Source organism: Macaca nemestrina, chromosome 1 (assembly GCF_043159975.1).
Source record: "Macaca nemestrina isolate mMacNem1 chromosome 1, mMacNem.hap1, whole genome shotgun sequence".
In the NCBI taxonomy this organism is placed as follows: Eukaryota; Metazoa; Chordata; class Mammalia; order Primates; family Cercopithecidae; genus Macaca; species Macaca nemestrina.
Genome location: NC_092125.1, coordinates 96908418 through 96931071, shown reverse-complemented (window position 1 = coordinate 96931071; position 22654 = coordinate 96908418). Strand labels below are relative to the sequence as shown.

At 41.1% G+C, this 22654-nt stretch overlaps 1 protein-coding gene across 7 annotated transcripts in view; it reads left to right on the top strand.

Moving 5' to 3' along the window:
- LOC105498234 (discoidin domain receptor tyrosine kinase 2) overlaps nt 1-22654 on the top strand; it is a 164197-nt gene that overhangs the window by 109815 nt on the left and 31728 nt on the right. For all 7 annotated transcript variants that reach the window (XM_011770243.3, XM_071081961.1, XM_071081969.1 and 4 more), the window contains 4 exons: nt 19814-19916; nt 21358-21589; nt 21891-22038; nt 22391-22496. In XM_011770243.3, coding sequence (XP_011768545.1) covers nt 19814-19916; nt 21358-21589; nt 21891-22038; nt 22391-22496 — 589 coding nt within the window. The remainder of the gene's footprint in view (nt 1-19813; nt 19917-21357; nt 21590-21890; nt 22039-22390; nt 22497-22654) is intronic.

Below are 22654 nucleotides of genomic sequence, written 5' to 3'. Positions count from 1 at the left end.
AATTTTATTTAGCTCTTCCAGTTACTTTTAGAGGGAGCACTGATTACTTACTGTACACTACTCCATCCCACCTAGAAACAGAGACATTAATAAAAAGTGGATTTATACTTTGTTGCCACTGCGATTCATGTTAACTAATTGTGTTTTACTTTTTGACTTGATTTCTAGGAAGCTCAGAGCCAAAGTTGAAACTTATCATCAGCCAGTGGTATAGAACCAAATGCAGTACACCTTCTGTATTAACTTTAGCTCTAGCTTATCTTGTTCCTATTTTCTTTTTCCTTTATCCAAATTTCTTTCTTTCTTTCTTTCTTTCTTTCTTTCTTTCTTTCTTTCTTTCTTTCTTTCTTTCTTTCTTTCTTTCTTTCTTTCTTTCTTTCTTTCTCTCTCTCTCTCTCTCTCTCTCTTTCTTTCTTTCTTTCTTTCTTTCTTTCTTTCTTTCTTTCTTTCTTTCTTTCTTTTCTTTCTTTCCTTTTATCTTATGCAACTTTGAAAGCTGACTCCAAAATTTACTGAATGAGTCAAAGTAAAAATAATTAAAAAACAAATAATATCTAACTTTATTGAACGTTAGTGCTCTAGGTGCTTGACAGAATTAACTCATATATTCCTTATGGCATGCCTATAAACAAGTGCCATTACTACCATGAAATTGAGAGGCTGAAAGCTTAAGTAACCTTTCTAAGGTCATAAAACCTTTGAATTATTTAAGAAAGATTGAATGTAATATTTAAAACAAATGATTCTCTCTTCTCCTCCTAGATATCATTTATTGAGCCCCATTACATTCTGTGAAGTATGCTAACTTCTTTGTATACATTATGTTAAATCTCTACAACAACCTTGGCTTGGCAGGATTATTAAAGATGAAGAAACCGAAGTTCATAGAGGTTTGGTAACTAACTGGTAGTGGGATCCCATAATTCAGAAGTGGCCGAGCCAAGTCTTAAATATACACTTTCCATAATTCCACACCATGGCCTCAGTTTTCTTCTTCACTCCTGATCTTCATAGCTACCCAGTTTTCTCTTAAACTTACTTTCTTGTTGGGGAAAGGACGTACTATTTACTATGAAAGCTTCACTGACTTTGTTAACCAGGAAGAATAATTCATTATCTGATCCCTATCTTAGTACCCTGAAACCCACTACAGCTTGGGGACTGCCCTTCTGGGGCTCTGCGAGAATTGTTTCTGGAAAGTATTTTGGGCTTCCAGGAAAACTGCAATCCTAAAGGTCCATTCCTAAGGGGAATTTCAACGTGCACAAGAGGTCCGGGTGACCATTGTATCCAAAGAATAGCCCTGTAGGCTGAAGAAAGAAACCCAAATAATCTTTCTTGGCCCCACTGTGGAATCCCATTGTGTCAATATTTATCTGCACAAAGGACCAGTCTGAAATAGCCTGCTCTGTGAAACTTGTGGGAAGCAGGGCCTCTGTGACAGCTTCTTTAATTGGACTACCTTGTCCTTTCAGAAACTGGAAGAACTATACCACGGTAGCCTAGGGTTGGAGAAGGAAGAACCAGGGATCAGGAGACCTGAATTTCAGTCCTGGTTACCCTAGCTCTCTGTGTGAACTTGAGTAAGTCAGTTCACCTTTCTGGGCCTCAGAGGTTCTGATATTTAACATGGAGACATTGGAGGGATTGGATTCTTAAATTTGCTTCTGGACTCCAAAGTTTTATGATTGCAGATATCCCTTTAGATTGTAGACTGGCTTGGGACCCCTGACCCCAATAATGCCCCCCAGTCAGTCTTGTCTGGGCCCAGAGAGGCCAAGGTGTCAGGTCTCTGCACCTCAGGCCTCATGTGGGCCATGTGTGTGTTTTCCTGGAAGCTGCATATAGGACACTCATTGACGGGGAGCCCGTGGTCTGGAGCTAGTGGTGAGATGGTAAACATCATGGAACAAGCAGCCCTTTCAGACTGTCAGCCTTGGCAGGATAGTATGAAAAATAATTCTTGCAAAGCTGGGGACTGGTGGCAGCTGCTTCTCCTCAGCCTGCCTGCCAGGCCCTACTAGAGCTTGGAGGGTTGGAGCTCCCTGCTGGGCCTGCCACGGCCTGTGCTGGTAGTTTTCCACTCTGGGAAGCTGGAAGAGTGAATTGGCTTCTCTGTCCAGGAGATTGTTGGGTAGCGGAAGCATCAGAAAACCACTAAGACAACTCAGCAGGAAAAACCAGGAGACACTTCTTTGCTGCAGGGTCTCTTGTTTCCCTTGCCATTCCCCACTTTTCCATGCTTCTTTACAGTTCATAATAGAACAAAGACAAACTGGTGGGATTTGATGAACGAGGAAGTGGAGTTGGGGGAAAGCAAGGAGACCTGACATTTAGGGCTTGGGCCAACTTGCCAGTTCTGAGTCTTGACTATTGGCTGAAATCCCTTCCACAGAAAGAGTTTACCCAAAATAGGCACATTCAATGGGAAAACCACACTGGTACAGCTGAGAAGTGCCACGTTGGTTGCCCTGGGCTTCTCCTGGTTCCAAAGATTCAGTAGGATTAGAAAGGTCATCCAAGATCATCTTGTCCATTTTCCTGTGCCCTTTCTCTAAGGCCCTTGGACATACTGAATCACTGAGAAACGTTGCCTATTTTCTTAATGTGGCTATTGCTGATTTACTAAGTTCTTATCTCTGAATTGTCTATCCTCATCCTTATATTACTTTGTCCCAATTTCTAGACCTCCATCCTAACTTTCGTTGTCTGGAGATTGTGTGCAATGCTTGTAGCCCTCTCTGCTTTTTCATCTACTTATTTATTTGCCAGATGTGTGTTGAACATCTCATGGATGCTGTGTGTTGGCAGGTACTGAGGGAGAAAAGGAAGAATCTGACATGATTGCTATTCTCAAAATTGCTCACAATTTCAGCAAGGAGGTAAACAAGCACAAGAGAAACAGAAAATCTTCATTGAAGTTTGTTACTTAAAAGAGCCCCCCTACACACCATCAGCACTTCTATCCCATATCATGTTTTAGTATTTTGCATAGCTTCGTCACACTACCTGAATAGGAAGAGCCAGTAATAGCTACTGTCAAATACATAATCAAATTGTGTGTATTTGATTATGAAAAATCTATTGTCTTTTTTCTGTCTCCCCTGCCAGAATGTAAGATTCATGAGATAAATTATTTTATCTGTCTTGCTTACTACTGTATCTTCAGAAGAACATCTGATACACAGCAAAAACTTATTTATTAAATAAATACATACATATTCATAAAAGAAATACATTTGTTAACTAAATACATGCAGGTAAAGATAGATTGCAAAAAAATATATCATGACTCAGACTTACAAGGAAGTTTCCTGTATCTGCTGTCTGCTAAAACACTATTAGCCAAGGCTACCCTTGACCAAACTCCTGGGACTTTGTTTTTAAGACTTATAATGATGAACAACAGAAAACACTTCCTTTATCACTTTTCAACAGACGTTTATTGAGCACTTGATTAATGCCAGACATCCTACTAGAAACTGGAGATACAACAGAGGAAGATAGACATGATCCTTGACCTCATAACACATACTGTTGAGTGGGCAGACAAAACTTAAGCAATTATTTACATGACAAGTGTAAAAAGTGTTATGAAAACCAGTGTGTTATAAGAGCATATAATAGAAATTCCTAACTTAGCTGGGGGCTTGGAGGAATTCCTTGGGGGAGTGACTGGCTGACAGCTGGAGGATGAGCAGGAGCTAGTGAGTGAAGGAGGGAGGATGCACATCCCAGGTAAAGGGAACATCATGCACAGAGACCTTGAGGCTGGAAGATGCTTTGTGCATTCAGGAACTGAAATAAGGTCAGCATGCTTGGTAGAGAGCAAAGAACAGGGAGTAGCCAGAGATGAGGCCAGAGTGTAGGCTGAGACCCGATCATGTGGACCTTATGGGTCACATTTTCTTAACAAGAGTGGAAACCTGTTAGAAAGTTCATGACAGAATAAAGTTTTAGGAAGCTAATTTGGGCTGTTGTGTTGAGAAGGGATGATAGAGGAATGACGAAGAAGAGCTAGAAGGCATTATAGTGGCTCAGATGGGAGGTCGTGGAGGTTGTGCACTGCACGGGAAGAATAGAGGAGAGAAACAGCTGGACTCGACTGCAGGAGATAGGATTTGTAGAACTTGCTGATGGACTGGATGATTCTCAAAGGCCAAGCTTGCTTCTCATTCTTTGACTTCCTCCTGTTGAGAGTAACATGTTACCTATCATTCCTGAACTCTTCCTCTCCAAGAATTCTATGTTGGTCTCCAGGCAGAGGCTGACTCAGGGAGAGCCTTTCCATTTTTCATCAATGTCATTGCCATGCTGCTGTCCACCATACTGTTGACCTAAACCCTCTGTAAGCTGGAAGGGCTAGAGGAGTTGAGGAGGAGGGGAGCGCTGACACATGTAGCAAGTTATTTACATGAAATGAAGCCTCATGTCCTCCCCTACTTCCTCTAGTTCTCAAGCTTGAGTTTGCATTAGGGTCACCTAGAGGAGTGGTTAAAACACTGTTCGCTGCCCACTCCCAGCAACCCCACCAGAGTTTCTGATTCAATAGATCAAATGGAGACTAATAATTAGCATTGCTAATGAGTTCCCAGGTGATGCTGATGCTGCTGGTCCTGGAAGCATATTTGGAGGATCACAGCTCTAAATGGTAACTGAAATGCAATCACAGTACCTAGATCAAAGAGCCTTCAGGAAGGAAACTGGCACTCCTTTGAAACCACATAGCAGAATATCCTATGTGGATCTACCCCCACCCTCCCATCCCACACACTTCACCTCTCTTTTGCTCCATTTTTCTCATCTGTTAAATAGGGAAATTCCTGAATGGGTTCAGTTAGGACACAAAATATAAAGGGTTTCAATGCCTAAGAAATATAATTTAACTGAAGTGTGTCATAAAGGCAGCTGCAGCAGCAGCAGCTCTGATAAAACTCCTTAGTTGCTATTCTCAGACTGAGCAGTATGTTAGAAGAGAAGTTATTTGCAACAATATCATGATTCACCTCACGCAACCCTCATTCCCTATTTTTGGTTTACTTTAGATGTTCCAAGAAGCAGAGGCTCTCATTGCATTCATGGCCTAGTGTCTAGAGATGCATGATAGCCAGGGATGAAAGCCCAGTGGGACTGTCAGTGTGACTTTCTCTGGTGACCAGCATAGTCCCAGAGAACCATTACACGTCCAGGCTGAAGGGACCTGGGCCAGAGCCTGGCTATGCAGCACAGTCACTGGGGGACTGTAAACATATGCAGGCTACTGGGCTCAGCTTCAGATATACCAAAGCAAAATCTCTAAGAGGAGGCTCACAAACATACATTCTAAAACCTCTGTAGGCTTTTCTAATGCTATTGGTCCATGGACTGGCTTTGGGAACCACTGCCTTACAGAAAGCCTAATAGAACTCCCTTGCTTTCCAAATGAAGAAACAGACCCAAAGAGAGCCAGGAGCTTGCTCAGATCGCACATGGTATAAGTGGTAGAACCGGAAGTGGATGTGAAGTCTTGATTTTCAAGGGTTGTGTGCTCAGTGGAATTACAGGCTTTAGAGCCAAGTTCTAAGATGAGTTAGTATTTACTCGATGAATGGCCTTTGCAGTTAAAACTTACCTGTTAATGGGAAACGTGAAATATTGGGTGGAAAATGCTTATCATATTGCCTGACACTTGATACATGCTTCTAAATGGATATCATCATTACTGCATTTTACTGAATTTAAGCAACTCACGACTCTAAGATGCATCATTACTTTATGTGCCTCTAAGAAAGAAAAAAAAAAGCTACTGCCAGTTAAACTATGACACTATTTGCTTGTGAAGTGCATCCAGATTTCAGAGATGTTAATATACGAAAGAATGGGCAGTGTGGTATTTCACTTTTCTTTTCTCAACTCTATTTTACTTTACTGAATTAGATACTTAACAGCACATTAAAATTCCTGAAGGAAAAGTATACTTAGTGTGTTTGAGGAACAACAAGGAGGCCAGTGTGGCTCATGGTAAGGACAAGGTCCAAGACAGCCAGGGGGTGTCTGATTCCATGTCTTCACTATAGTGAATAGTGTCAGCAGAAGAGTTTCATGATCTGACTTACATTTTTTTATGACTACATAGTATTCCATGCTGTATATGTACCACATTTTCTTTTCTCTTCTTTTCTTTTCTTTTCCTCTTTGCTTTTCTTTTTTTGTTCTGTTTTGTTTGTTTGAGATGGAGTCTCTCTCTGTCGCCCAGGCTGGAGTGCAGTGGCGCGATCTAGGCTCACTGCAACCTCTGCCTCCCAGATTCAAGCAGTTTTCCTGCTTCAGCCTCCCTAGTAGCTGGGATTACAGGGGACACCACCATGCCTGGCTAATTTTTGTATTTTTAATGGAGACAGGGTTTCACCATGTTGGCCAAGCTGGTCTCAAACTCCTGAACTCAAGTGATCTGCCCACCTGGGCTGCCCAAAGTGCTGGGATTACAGTTGTGAGCCATCGTGCCCAGCCCACATTTTCTTTATCCAATCCACTATTGATGGGCACCTAGGCTGATTTAATATCTTTGTTATTGTGAATAGTGTGAGCAGAAGAGTTTATTGATCTGACTTACATTCTAAAAGATACATGGGAAAAGGTGGACTAAGGGAGGCCAGTTAGGAAATTATTGTACTATTCCTGGCAATGGAAGACAGTGAATTAGCTTATTATGGTAGTAAAATATGTGAGAAGAAGTAGGTGGGATATGGGAATATTTTTAGGGTAGCCAGTAGAATCTTCTGTCAGTGGATGGACTGGATACAGGGTATTGAAGGAGTCAAGAATGGCCTCAAGATTTTTGGCTTAAGTCATTGAAAGAATGAGTCTGGAAAAAAAAAAAAAAAAAAAAAGACTGGAGGATGAGCTTCAGAGGCAGTCTGTATTTTACTCAATGTTATCTTTACTCCTTATTTACATCTATCTCTGAAATTTACCTCTTTTTTTCAATAAATATTTTGAATACCTATTTTCTCCCCAGAATGCACTGAGAAATAAAAATGAATAAGATACAGTGCTTTATTCCCCTCAAAATTTTGCCACCTGCAGGGGAGATAGAACTGTCACACATGGTACCTTACAAAGCAATATGTATCTAATAGTATAAGAAAGATAATTTAAAATGTGAGAAATCAGAGAAAGGAGACATTCATTGTAATTGGCCCTATCCTCCCCACAAAATGCTTGCTTTAGTTGAGTACAAGTTCATTACATTGCAAAAGGAGAATGCTAGCATAAGGACTTTAACTAGTTTTTTCACTTTGGGTAAACTGCCTCCTTGCTGTAACTCAAACCACCTCCACAACAAGCATGCTCTTTCCTCAAGTTTACCTTTGCACTTGCTGTTTCCTTTGCATAAACCATCATCCCTGCAAGAGGCACCTGGTTCCTGTCTCCCTTCACTCCTGTCTCTGTTCCAAGTCACCTTATCTGAGAAGCCTTCCTTCATTTCTTTATATAAAAGAATGCCTATTCCTTTTGCATACATTGTATTTCTTCACAGCACTTGCCATCTTCTCTCACATTATATATTTATTTGCTTTATTGTCTGTTTCCCCACATGAGAATGTAAACTCAATGACAAAAGGCGCTTTGTTTTGTTTACCACTGTATTCCCTCAGGGCCAATGAATTGCTTAACGAATTATTTAATACCTATAGGAACTAAAATAAACCATGGGTTTGGAAAGCAATAAGCAAGTGGGGTTGGAGATAGGACTGGACTCTGAACACAGCGTTGGTTTCAGAAGAGAGAGAAGATGCTAGAGAACAGCTCTCTGACTAAGTTACATACCTGTGTGGCAGCCTGGACTCTTGGGAGACAAAACTTGCATCAGGCCACTCTTTTGGTTAAAGCCAAGGTCTGGTGTATTGGTACAAATTTTGGATAGAGATACAGAATGTAATCTAAGTCAATCCCTGCTACTTAATAGCTGTGGGCCTTCTGCTGGTTTCCTCATATCTAAACTGCTTGGGACCAGAAGTGTTTTGGATTTTAGAATTTTGGGACTTTGGAGTGTGTGTGTGTGTGTGTGTGTGTGTGTGTGTGTGTGTGTGTATGTATATATATATATATATACACACACTTCAGGTAAGCATCCCAAATCCACAAATCCAAAATCCAAAATTCTCTAATGAGCATTTCCTTTGAATATCGTGCTGGTGTTCAAAAAGTATCAAATTTTGGATTTGAGATACTCAACCTGTATATATTTTGAGAGTAATAGTGTGTACTCTGCCTACTACATAGGGTTATTGCAAGGGTGAAGCAAAGGTAAGCCGTGGGACAGCACCTTGCAACTTGTTAAGAATTCTATTATCAGGGTCAAGATGGCAATCAGGGACACTGTGATATGGACTAAAGCTAAAAGATCCAGGAATGCCTGCCTTGGACAGCTAGATCTTCTCCCCAGGAGGTGCCTGAGGGAGATATACACACAGGTGACAGTGACAAAGGGTAAGTGATGTTCTACATTATTAGTAGCTGGGCTTGGGTCCTAAATGCCAATGTGAGTGTTCTGATAAACCGACCTGGGCATGTAGCCCAGGTTAAAGGCCTCCAGAAGCCTCTCTTTGTTCATTAAGTCTCTGGTGCCAAGGACTAAAACACTTAGCACACTCAACAACATGTAAGATCAGTGTTGAGGAGGGGTTAGAGCAGGCCCCTGAGAGGGCCATTTTCTGTGTGTGATTTTCAAAAAGTACATTGATCTCATCCATTGGAAATGTTGGCCCCATTAGCATCCTGCGTTAGTATTTCCTCATCCTTACTCTTCCCTTCAATTTCACTTCTCAGAAAGTGGAATTTGAGAATTTGTTGCTTCATCCCCAAACAGTTCAGATTTGCCCTTAAGATTCAAGCATAATGATTATCTGTGGCACATATTACCTCTACTGGAGAAATTATGCTTTCGATAAGAATAGACAAAATAATATTACACTCCTATGTTCATCTCTTGATTCAAAACTGACTTGGAAATCATAGTGGATGGTGTATTAGGCTATTCTTGCATTGCTATAAATACATACCCAAGACTGGTCAATTTATAAGAAAATAGGCTTAATTGGTTCATAGTTCTGCAGGCTACACAAGCATGGCATTGGCATCTGCTTGGCTTCTGAGGAGGCCTCAGGGAGCTTATAATCATCACAGATGGTGAAGTGGGGGCAGGCATATCACATGGTGAAAGCAGGAGCAAGAGAGAGAGAGGAGAGAGTGGGGTGGTGGGGAAGGGACTTCACACTCTTAAATGACCAGATCCCTTGTGAACTTAGAGTGACAGCTCGCTTACCACCAAGGGGATGGCCCAAGCCATTCATAAGAGATCCTCTCCCATGATCCAAACACCCCCGCCTCGCCCACCAGGCCCCATCTCCAGCATTGGGGATTACTTTTCAGTGTGAGATTTGGGTGGGGCAAATATCCAAACTATACCACATGGCGTATTAATCCGTTTTCATGCTGCTGATAAAGACATACCCAAGACTGGGAAGAAAAAGAGGTTTGATTGGATTTACAGTTCCACATAGCTGGGGAGGCCTCAGAATCATGGCAGGAGGCAAAAGGCACTTCTTACATGGCAGCAGCAAGAGAAAATGCAGAAGAAGCAAAAGCAGAAACCCCTGATAAACCCATCAGATCTTGTGAGACTTATTCACTATCACAAGAATAACACAGGAAAGACGGGCGAGCCCGCATGATTCAATTACCTCCCCCTACGTCCTCCCACAGCATGTGGGAATTCTGGGAGATACAATTCAAGTTGAGACTTGGTGGGGACACAGCCAAAGTATATCAGATGGTGAACATAGAAGTGTTCCTGTGGGTATATGGCCATGTTTCTTGCCAAAACTTCCTGCATATAATTTTGGTTAATTGCAGTTTCTGGAAGTATCAGCTAATCCTTGGCCTAAAGCCATCTTTCCCTTTCTTAGGGTGAGATAAGACTCCAGGAGCTCTTTTTGGTATGACACAGAGAGAAGGGCCCTCTTGCCTTCAGTTCATCATGGTTGCAGTGGATATCCTCATTCTCCAAGCCCATGATGTTCCTTAGGGAAAGCAGTTCTGCTGTTTCTGTGCCAAGCCTGGACATTATGCTCATGTGAAACCTTTTTCCCTTGATTTTTGCTACTTCTCCAGGGCACTTCCAGGGAATGGGGCTTGGTACATGTTAGTACTATAATTTGCCTATCTCTGACCCCTCCAAGCTGAGGGAAGTCTCGCCTTTCTCCCTGCTACCTCTGCTCCACCCTGCAGTCCCTTACTGAGGGCAGGCTTTCTAGGAAGTTCTTTGTCTTCATGCAGTTTCTTTTTTCTTCCCTGTAAACATAAATGTCCCCTAGGGCAAATGAACATAAAGGCCTGGCTACAGGCATTGAAAATGGAAGTGAAAGTACACAAATAAAAATATTCAAAATTATCTTGCTCCAGAGATTATTTCAAAAACAGTTTTATTGAAGTACACTCGACATACAATAGATGCACACATTAAAAATGCACAGGTTGTGCAGTTTTTGACTTACATGTAAACCCGTGAAATCATCACCATAGTCAAGATAATGACCACATCCATCACTGCCAAAAGTTGCTTGTGTCCCTTTATGATTCCTCTGGCCACTCCTCCTTCCCCCCGGAAACCACTGATCTCTTTCTGTCACTATAGATTAACTTGTTTTTGTTTTCTAAAGTTACATATAAATGGAAGCAAACAGTATGTACTTTTTTGGTCTGACTTTTTTTACTAAGCATAGTTGTTTTGAAATTTATCCATGTTGTTGTAGCATGCATTAATAGTTCATTTTATTGCTGAATAGCAAGGCATGATCTAGGGTGGGACAAGTGAAGTGCCTACGGTTAAAATGCAGTCAGTTCTTTATGATGATAATCATAATGATGATGATTGTAAAAACATTTAATGAGACCTGCTCTCTTAACAAGTTTTTAAGTGTAACATACAGTATTGTTAAGTATAGGCACAATGTTGTGCAGTAGATCTCTAGAACATATTAATCTTGTATAACTGAAATTTATATCCCTTGAATAGGAATTCCCCATTTCCCCTTCCTCCCAACTCCTGGAAACCATCATTCTACTCTGTTTCTATGATTTAGGCTATTTTTGATACCTTACATATGTGGAACCATGCAATATTTGTCCTTCTATGGTTGGTTTATTTCACTTAGAATTATGTCTACTGGGTTCAACCATGTAGTCACAAATGTTAGGATTTCTTTCTTTCTTCTTTTTCCTTCTTTTAATTATTATTTTTATTATTGTTATACTTTAAGTTCTGGAGTACATGTGCAGAATGTGCAGGTTTGTTACATAGGTATACACATGCCATGGTGGTTTGCTGCACCCATCAAACCATCATATACATTAGGTATTTCTCCTAATGCTATCCCTCCCCTAGCCCCCCACACAATTTCTTTCTTTTTAACAGCTGAATAAGATTCCATTGTATGTGTATCCCAAGTTTTCTGTATCTGCTTATCTGCTGATAGTCATTTGTGTTGTTTCCATGTCTTGGCTTTTGTGAATAGTGCTGCAATGAACATGGAAAGGCAGATATCTCTTCAAGATGCTGATTTAGATCCTCTTGGGTGTATACCAGAACTGGGACTGCTGGAGCATATGGTAGTTCTATTTTTAATTTTTTGAGGAGCCTTCATGCTGTTTTCTATAGTGACTGCATCATTTTACATTCCCGCTAACAGTTTATAAGGGTTCCAATTTGTCTACATCCTTGCCAACATTTGTTATCTTTTGATTTTGTTGATGATAGTCATCCTGACATGTATAAGGTGATATCTCATCACAGTTTTAATTTGCATTTCCCTAATGATTAGTGATGTTGAATATCTTTTCATATAACTTGGACATTTGTATATATTCTTTGAAGAAATGTCTATTCAACTTCTTTGACCATTTTAAAATCGTATTTTTTGTTTCCTATCAAGTTGTATGAGTTCTCCATATATCTTGGATATTAACCTTCAAATAAATAATTTGCAAATATTTTCTCTCATTCCAAAGGTCTTTTCACTTGGTAAATTGTTTCCTTTGCTGTGCAGAAGTATTTGTTGTTGTTGTTCAATTGTAGTTCCTCCTGTTTTTGCTTTTGTTGCTTATGTGTTTGGTATCATATCCAAGAAATCATTGCTTAGACCAATGTCATCAAGCTTTTTTTCTTATATCTTCCTCCAGAAGTTTTATACTTTTAGATATCATGTTTAAATCTTTAATCCATTTTAAGTTGATTTCTGGGTACAATGTATGATAGTAGTTTAATTTTATTATCTTGCATGTGGATATCCAGTTTTCCCAACACCATTTATTGATGAGATAATATTTTTGCTCATTGTATATTTTTGACACTCTTGTTGAAGCTCAGTTGACCTGTGTGGGTGACTTCCAGGCTCTCTATTCTGTTCTATTGGTCTATATGTCTGTTTTTTCAGGTACCATACTGTTTTAAGTAACTTTCTAAAATATTTTGAAATTAGGACATGTGAAATTAGGACGTGTAATATTTTGAAATTAGGACGTGTGAAGAAATCTGATTGATTTCTTCTTTTTCAAGATCGCTTTGGCTATTTTGAAACTTTTTGTGGTTCCATATACATTTTAGGATTTAAAATTATTTTAAAATAATTTCTGTAACAAATGTCATTGGGATTTTGAAATGCAATCAGTTGTGAATCTGTTTCAGTTGTTCTTTTTCTTCTTACCTTGGGTTCTATTTTTCTGCTTTTTCACATGCCTGATAATTTTTTATAGGATGGGACATACTTACACCCTAAAACTTTCTGTTAGATGGCCGAATAGGAACAGCTCCAGTCTACAGCTCCCAGCGTGAGTGATGCAGAAGACAAGTGATTTCTGCATTTCAAACTGAGGTACCAGGTTCATCTCACTAGGACTTGTTGGAAAGTGGATGCAGCCCACAGAGTGTGAGTCGAAGCAGGGCAGGGCATCACCTCACCCAAGAAATGCAAAGGATCAGGGAATTCTCTTTCCTAGCCAAGGGAAGCCATGACAGATGGCTCCCAGAAAATCGGGACACTCCCACCCTAATACTGCACTTTTCCAACGGTCTTAGCAAATGGCACACCAGGAGATTATATCCCATGCCTGGCTCAGAGGGTCCTACGCCCAAGGAGCCTTGCTCACTGCTAGCACAGCAGTCGAGATTGAACTGCGAGGCAGCAGCGAGGCTGGGGGAAGGGCGTCCGCCATTGCTGAGGCTTGAGTAAGTAAACAAAATGGCAGGAAGCTGGAACTGGGTGGAGCTCACCACAGCTCAATGAAGCCTCCCTGCCTCTGTAGACTCCACCTCTGGGAGCAGGGCATAGCTGAACAAAATGCAGCAGAAACTTCTACAGACTTAAACGTCCCTGTCTGACAGCTTTGAAGAGAGTAGTGGTTCTCCCAGCATGGAGTTTGAGATCTGAGAACGTACAGACTGCCTTCTCAAGTGGGTCCCTGACCCTTGAGTAGCCTAACTGGGAGACACCTCCCAGTAGGGGCCAACTGACACCTTATACAGCAGGGTGCCCCTCTGAGACGAAGCTTCCAGAGGAAGGATCAGGGAGCAACATGTTCTGTAGCCTCCACTGGTGATACCTAGGCAAACAGGGTCTAGAGTGGACCTCCAGCAAACTCCAACAGACGTGAAGCTGAGGGTCCTGACTGGTAGAAGGAAAACTAACAAACAGAAAGGAATAACATCAACATCAATAAAAAGGACATCCACACCAAAGCCCCATCTGTAGGTTACCATCAGCAAAGACCAAAGGTATATAAAACCACAAAGATGGGGAGAAACTGGAGCAGAAAAGCTGAAAATTCTAAAAGTCAGAGTGCCTCTTCTCCTCCAAAGGAGTGCAGCTCCTCACCAGCAATGGAACAAAGCTGGACGGAGAATGATTTTGATGAGTTGGCAGAAGTAGACTTCAAAAGATTGGTAATAACAAACTTCTCCCAGCTAAAGGAGGATGTTCGAACCCATCACAAAGAAACTAAAAACCTTGAAAAAAGATTAGACGAATGGCTAACTAGAATAAACAGCACAGAGAAGACCTTAAATGACCTGATGGAGCTGAACACCATGGCACAAGAACAACGTGACACATGCACAAGCTTCAGTAGCCAATTCGATCAAGTGGAAGATCAAGTGAATGAAATGAAGTGAGAAGAGAAGTTTAGAGAAAAAAAGAGTAAAAAGAAACAAACAAAGCCTCCAAGAAATATGGGACTATGTGAAAAGACCAAATCTGCGTCTGATTGGTGTAACTGAAAGTGATGGGGAGAATAGCACCAAGTTGGAAAACACTCTTCAGGATATTTTCCAGGAGAACTTCCCCAACCTAGCAAGGCAGGCCAACATTCAAATTCAGGAAATACAGAGAATGCCACAAAGATACTCCTTGATAAGAGCAACTCCAAGACACATAATTGTCAGATTCACCAAGGTTGAAATAAAGGAAAAAGTGTTAAGGGCAGCCAAAGAGAAAGGTCAGGTTACCCACAAAGGGAAGCCCATCAGACTAACAGCAGATCTCTCAGCAGAAACTCTACAAGCCAGAAGAGAGTGGGGCCAATATTCAACATTCTTAAAGAAAAGAATTTTCAATTCAGAATTTCATATCCAGCCAAACTAAGCTTCATAAGTGAAGGAGAAATAAAATCCTTTACAGACAAGCAAATGCTGAGAGATTTTGTAACCACCAGGCCTGCCTTACAAGAGCTCCTGAAGGAAGCACTAAACATGGAAAGGAAAAACCAGTACCAGCCACTGCAAAAACATGCGAAATTGTAAAGACTATCGATGCTAGGAAGAAACTGCATCAACTGATGAGCAAAAATAACCAGCCAACATCATAATGACAGGATCAAATTCACACATAACAATATTAACCTTAAATGTAAATGGGCTAAATGCCCCAATTTAAAGACGCAGACTGGCAAATTAGATAAAGAGTCAAGACCCATCAGTGTGCTGTATTCAGGAGACCCATCTCACGTGCAGAGATACACAAAGGCTCAAAATAAAGGGATGGAGGAAGATCTACAAAGCAAATGGAAAGCAACAACAACAAAAAGCAGGGGTTGCAATCCTAGTCTCTGATAAAACAGACTTTAAACTAACAAAGATCAAAAGAGACAAAGAAGGCCATTACATAATGGTAAAGGGATCAATTCAACAAGAAGAGCTAACTATCCTAAATATATATGAACCCAATACAGGAGCACCCAGATTCATAAAGTCAGTCCTTAGAGAACTACAAAGAGACTTAGACTCCCACACAATAATAATGGGAGACTTTAACACCCCACTGTCAACATTAGACAGATCAATGAGACAGAAAGTTAACAAGGATGTCCAGGACTTGAACTCAGCACTGCACCAAGGGGACCTAATGGATATCTACAGAACTCTTCACCCAAAATCAACAGAATATACATTCTTCTCAGCACCACATCGCACTTATTATGAAATTGACCACATAGTTGGAAGTAAAACACTCTTCAGCAAATGTAAAAGAACAGAAACTATAACAAACTGTCTCTCAGACCACAGTGCAATCACATTAGAACTCAGGATTAAGAAATTCACTCAAAACCACACAACTACATGGAAACAGAACAACCTGCTCCTGAATGACTATTGGGTAAATAATGAAATGAAGGCAGAAATAAAGATGTTCTTTGAAACCAATGAGAACAAAGATACAACATACCAGAATCTCTGGGACACATTTAAAGCAGTGTGTAGAGGGAAATTTATAGCACTAAATGCCCACAAGAGAAAGCAGGAAAGATCTAAAATTAACACCGTAACATCACAATTAAAAGAACCACAGAAGCAAGAGCAAACACATTCAAAAGCTAGCAGAAGGCAAGAAATAACTAAGATCACAGCAGAACTGAAGGAAATAGAGACACAAAAAAACACTTCAAAAAAATCAATGAATCCAGGAGCTGGATTTTGAAAAGATCAACAAAATTGATACACCACTAGCAAGACTAATAAAAAGGAAAAGAGAGAAGAATCAAATAGACACAATAAAAAATGATAAAGGGGATACCACCAATCCCACAGAAATACAAACTATCATCAGAGAATACTATAAACACCTCTACACAAATAAACGAGAAAATCTAGAAGAAATGGATAAATTCCTGGACACATACACCCTCCCAAGACTAAACCAGGAAGAAGTTGAATCCCTGAATAGCCCAATAACAGGCTCTGAAATTGAGGCAATAATTAATAGCCTACCAACCAAAAAAAGTCCAGGACCAGATGGATTCACGGCCAAATTCTACCAGAGGTACAAAGAGGAGCTGGTACCATTCCTTCTGAAACTATTCCAATGAACAGAAAAAGAGGGAATCCTCCCCAACTCATTTTATGCAGCTAGCATCATTCTGATACCAAAGCCTGGCAGAGACACTACAAAAAAAGGGAATTTGAGACCAATATCCCTGATGAACATTGATGCAAAAATCCTCAATAAAATACTGGCAAACCAAATCCAGTGGCACATCAAAAAGCTTATCCACCATGATCAAGTTGGCTTCATCCCTGGGATGCAAGGCTGGTTCAACATACACAAATCAATAAACATCATCCATCGTATAAACAGAACCAAAGACAAAAACGACATGATTATCTCAATAGATGCAGAAAAGGCCTTCAACAAAATTCAACAGCCCTTTATATGATAAAAACTCTCAATAAACTAGGTATTGATGGGACATATCTCAAAATATTTATGACAAATATTTATGACAAACCTGCAGCCAATATCATGCTGAATGGGCAAAAACTGGAAGCATTCCCTTTGAAAACTGGCACAAGAGAGGAATGCCCTCTCTCACCACTCCTATTTAACGTAGTGTTGGAAATTCTGGCCAGGGCGGGAGAAAGAGATAAAGGGTATTCAAGTAGGAAAAGAGGAAGTCAAATTGTCCCCGTTTGCAAATGATGTGATTTTGTATTTAGAAAACCCCATCGTCTAAGCCCAAAATCTCCTTAAGTGATAAACAACTTCAGCAAAGTCTCAAGATACAAAATCAATGTGCAAAAATCACAAGCATTCCTATACACCACTAACAGACAAACAGAGAGCCAAATCATGAGTGAACTCCCATTCACAATTGCTTCAAAGAGAATAAAATACCTAAGAATCTAACTTACAAGGGATGTGAAGGACCTCTTCAAGGAGAACTACAAACCACTGCTCAATGAAATAAAAGAGGACACAAACAAATGGAATAACATTCTATGCTCATGGATAGGAAGAATCAATATCGTGAAAATGGCCATACTGCCCAAGGCAATTTAAAGATTGAATGCCATCCCCATCAAGCTACCAATGACTTTCTTCACAGAATTGGAAAAATCTGCTTTAAAGTTCATATGGAACCAAAAAAGAGCCTGCATTGCCAAGACAATCCTAAGCCAAAAGAACAAAGCTGGAGGCATCACGCTACCTGACTTCAAACTATGCTACAAGGCTACAGTAACCAAAACAGCATGGTACTGGTACCAAAACAGAGATACAGACCAATGGAACAGAACAGAGCCCTCAGAAATAATACCACACATTTACAACCATCTGATCTTTGACAAACCTGAGAGAAACAAGAAATGGGGAAAGAATTCCCTATCTAATAAATGGTGCTGGGAAAACTGGCTAGCCATATGTGGAAAGCTGAAACTGGATCCCCTCCTTACACCTTATACAAAAATTAATTCAAGATGGATTAAAGACTTAAATGTTAGACCTGAAACCATAAAAACCCTGGAAGAAAATGTAAGCAATAGCATTCAGGACATAGGCATGGGCAAGGACTTCATGACTAAAACACCAAAAGCAATGGCAACAAAAGCCAAAATTGACAAATGAGATCTAATTAAACTAAAGAGCTTTTGCACAGCAAAAGAAACTACCATCAGAGTGAACAGGCAACCTACAGAACGGGAGAAAATTTTTGCAATCTACCCATCTGACAAAGGACTAATATCCAGAATCTACAAATAGTTAAACAAATTTATAAGAAAAAAAATCAACCCCATCGAAAAGTGGGCAAAGGATATGAACAGACACTTCTTAAAAGAAGAGATTTATGCAGCCAACAGACACATGAAAAAATGCTCATCACCACTGGTCATCAGTAAAAAGTCAGGAAACAATAGGTGCCGGAGAGGATATGGAGAAATAGGAACGCTTTTACACTGTTGGTGGAAGTGTAAACTAGTTCAACCATTGTGGAAGACATTGTGGCGATTCCTCAAGGATCTAGAACTAGAAATACCATGTGGCCCTGTGATCCCATTACTGGGTATATACCCAAAGGATTATAAATCATACTACTATAAAGACACATGCACACGTATGTTTATTGTGGCACTATTCACAATAGCAAAGACTTGTAATCAACCCAAATGTCCATCAATGATAGACTGGATTAAGAAAATGTGGCACATATACACCATGGAATACTATGCAGCCATAAAAAAGGATGAGTTCATGTCCTATGTAGGGACATGGATGAAGCTGGAAACCATAATTCTGAGCAAACGATTGCAAGACAGAAGGCCAAGCACTGCATGTTCTCACTCATGGTTGAGAAGTGAACAGTGAGAACACTTGGACACAGGGCGGAGAACACCACACACTGGGGCCTGTCATGGGGTGGGAGGAAGGGGGAAGGATGGCATTAAGAGAAATACCTATTGTAAATGACGAGTTAATGGGTGCAGCACACCAACATGGCACATGTATACATATGTAACAAACCTGCACATTGTGCACATGTACCCTAGAACTTAAAGTATAATAAAAAAGAAAAAGAGAAAAGAAAAAAAAATTGTTGTTGCTTATCTGAAATTCAAATTTAACTAAATTTTATCTGGCAGCCCAGTGTCCTGAGAACTCTAGCTTCCTTTACTTCTCTGGACTCCTATTTTTGTCTCCTCAACTCAGGAGATTCTCCAGGCTCTGCCTGAGTTCCCACTCATTGTGATGTATCCTGGACACACTCTCATGCCAGTAAACTGATGCCACTACAGGGCTCAAATTTTTGTTTCCTGACTCTCAGATTGTTGTGCTTTGTTGTCAGATGCCCATTATCTTAAAACATAATTTTTCATATATTTTGTCCTTTTTGGTTGTTTCACACTGGAGAGCAAATATGGTCTCTGTTACCCTGTCTTTGGTTGAAAGTGGAAGTCTGTATCCAGAGCTTATTGTTTATAGCCAGGATTCAGAACATGGTTCTAACCAGGGCCAAAAATGTATGTTCGATCCCTTCGTAGGCAAGTGTGTAGTTTGCTTTATAGTTTTCATGAAATTAACTACTGAAAAAAAATAATTCTTTGTATCATAAGGGTGCCTGGTGATTATGAGTGTTCCTCACTACTGTTAGGAAATTGATTAGAAGTGAACATCTGCTAACAGGAGAATGGGATGGGCCACTGGGGTTATTACCAAGTACAAAACATAAATTGGCACATTACATTATATTACATTGATTGTTAGAGTTTGAACCAAAACACAGATTTGGCTGGGGGTCAAATCTTGGAGGCCCAAATTTTATTTGGAGTCAGGGCCAGAAAGACAAATCTGATAGAGTCAGGGTGGTCAAATTGGGGCCATAGAGGAATTGAGGAAGATGTAAATTATCTTATTCCTTGTTCAATATTCAGTGATGTTCTTCCTAGGGAGTTCTGGAAATAAAAATAAAAGCATGTCCTCTCTCTTCTCTTTGGTTTCTCTTGGTCTAGCTATATGCCGCTATCCTCTGGGCATGTCAGGAGGCCAGATTCCAGATGAGGACATCACAGCTTCCAGTCAGTGGTCAGAGTCCACAGCTGCCAAATATGGAAGGTAAGGATGGTTACATCAAGAAAGCCCATGTTCTGGGGTTGGACAGATTTCCTGGGGACAGATTCCTGACCTTGGGGCTGGGAAAGGTGACGTTATTGGCAGGAACTGTTGAGAATGAAGGACAGACAGCAAGTGGGCCTGTCCTGCTCTGTATGTTTTCAGGGAGAGAATTCAGGGCTTAGCCACATGTACTGGTCTGGCAGCCCCATCTCAACCACAGAGGCCCCAGGGCCACATTATCCACAGTGAATGGGTTAATTGATAGGAAGTGGATTTGCTTTCCCTGACTTTCTCATTTTGAGCTGCTGCAGGAAGCAGGCAACAGTGGCAGCTATGGGAAGGTGCAGATTATGTAGGACACTGGGAGTTAGCATCTACTCCTCTTCTCAGTGGGTCTATGAAACATCACTCACTGCAAAGCATCACTTACTGCAAAGCATCAAGACACTGAGGCCTCCAACAAGTTCTCCCCCTCTCTCAAGGATGTCTCACATAGAAGGGTCACCCTTGCCAACAGACAGAGTGTGGCAGTTTCCTGGGGTGATTGATTTCAGGGGTCTTGTACATCAATAAACTCCCTACTGCTCTACTGGTTGGACCCAATACTCTTCCTGGCATCTAATTCTTTTGGTGTGAAGTATTGATTTTATTAAAATGGAATTACCCATAAGAAAAGCAATCCTGATGAAACTTCCCCATAATTTCTTAGTGTATGAAAGACTAGAGTGATGGTTGGTGGAACTGGAAGGGAGCAACAAATGAATGGGTAATATCTGTGGGAAAAGGGAGCATTCCAGGGGAAAGGGAAAGTGGTAGGAGGTTCTCAAAGTAAACTTTATAATAATTTCACAATTTTGCTCCATGGTAGCTCAGCCTGGAGGTAATGAAATGAAACCAGATTATTTACTACTTCCTTGACATGCTCTTCCCCCTCATCCTCCCCATGTGTGTCTATGGCTCCTTGCTGGTCTGCAGTGCCCATCCTGCAGCATTGCATAACCCACACTGGAGACTCTACTATCCCTCCTCCTTATTGCCATAATTTGATGTCCAAGCAAAGGGTGGCTAGCTTTGTTAGGCTGAGTTTGAAAGAGGGAAGGGAGATATGAAATGACTCATGGGGGAACAGAGGGTAGGAAGAGTTTTATTTCTCTTTAGACCTCTAAATCAGGATGGGGAATGAAGGCTATGTGTGATCTGAAGGCCTCAGCTCACTGGTGGGGACTGTCTCTCAGGGTCTCATGGTACTCCAGGGAAATGGATCTGACCACAAATAGGTATTGTGGTGGCAGTGAAAACTGTGGCAAGAACCCAAAATGTTTATAAGGACTGGGCAGCCTGCTCTCTCCCCTCAGTACAGGGCAGCTGCTTGCCTGTGAACCAGTAAACAGCTCTGTGGTTTCTTGGTTGCTCCCTCTCTCTCCAACACTCATCTCTCAAGGCTGGACTCAGAAGAAGGAGATGGAGCCTGGTGCCCTGAGATTCCAGTGGAACCTGATGACCTGAAGGAGTTCCTGCAGATTGACTTGCATACCCTCCATTTTATCACTCTTGTGGGGACCCAGGGGCGCCATGCAGGGGGTCACGGCATCGAGTTTGCCCCCATGTACAAGATCAATTACAGTCGGGATGGCACTCGCTGGATCTCTTGGCGGAACCGTCATGGGAAACAGGTAGGAAGAAGAGACATCCAGACTTTGGGATGTCCAAGACTGTATTTAGACTTAGGCTAGGAGAAGAAGGGTACAGGTTGTCTGTGTGGGTATGTCTGTCCAGGGATTAGGCATGCCCTTGTAAATGTGTGACCCAGGGTGAAGGAGGCAGGGAAGGAATATCAAGGCTGTAGGGAAAGTGGAGTAGATGCATTCTGCTCCTCGAATTAAGAAGAGAGAGCCCATTGAAAATGTGGCAGGGTGAAGAAAAGTGAGCATGATTTAGTATCACCTCTTCATTCATTCTCTTCTCTCTCCTCAGGTGCTGGATGGAAATAGTAACCCCTATGACATTTTCCTAAAGGACTTGGAGCCGCCCATTGTGGCCAGATTTGTCCGGTTCATTCCAGTCACCGACCACTCCATGAATGTGTGCATGAGGGTGGAGCTTTACGGCTGTGTCTGGCTAGGTAGGTCACTAGCCCAGGAAGCCTATAGACTTTATTAAAAACTTCAACTTCTGGGAAAATCAAATCAGAAAGGGATGGGATCAGTAACTCCTGGAATGGTGATTCCTTCTTGGGAAGAGTAGAGACAGAAGCATTGCTCATTAACCCAGGGCTTGGTGCCCCACACTGAGTCATGCATTCAGAGTCATTATGTTGACTGCCACTGAGGGGCGCTCCTCCAAAGTCCTCCCTGGGTGCCCAGATGGAGTCCTCCTGGACACTCTGTGCAAGCTTATACCCTTGAAACTCACACAGTTCCCTGGGGTAATGGGCCTGAGCAGTAGGCATTCACTTGGCTGTGTTTCCTTTGCAGATGGCTTGGTGTCTTACAATGCTCCAGCTGGGCAGCAGTTTGTACTCCCTGGAGGTTCCATCATTTATCTGAATGATTCTGTCTATGATGGAGCTGTTGGATACAGGTAAATCTTGGGAAACTTTGATTATTAAAATGGGAAATTAGCCACTAGGAAAGAATAATATTTTATCATGTCTTGGGATCAATAATCAATCAACCAATCAGTATTTATTTAGTTCCTGTACAAGGCATTTGGAGATAATTTAGATTAAGGAATATATA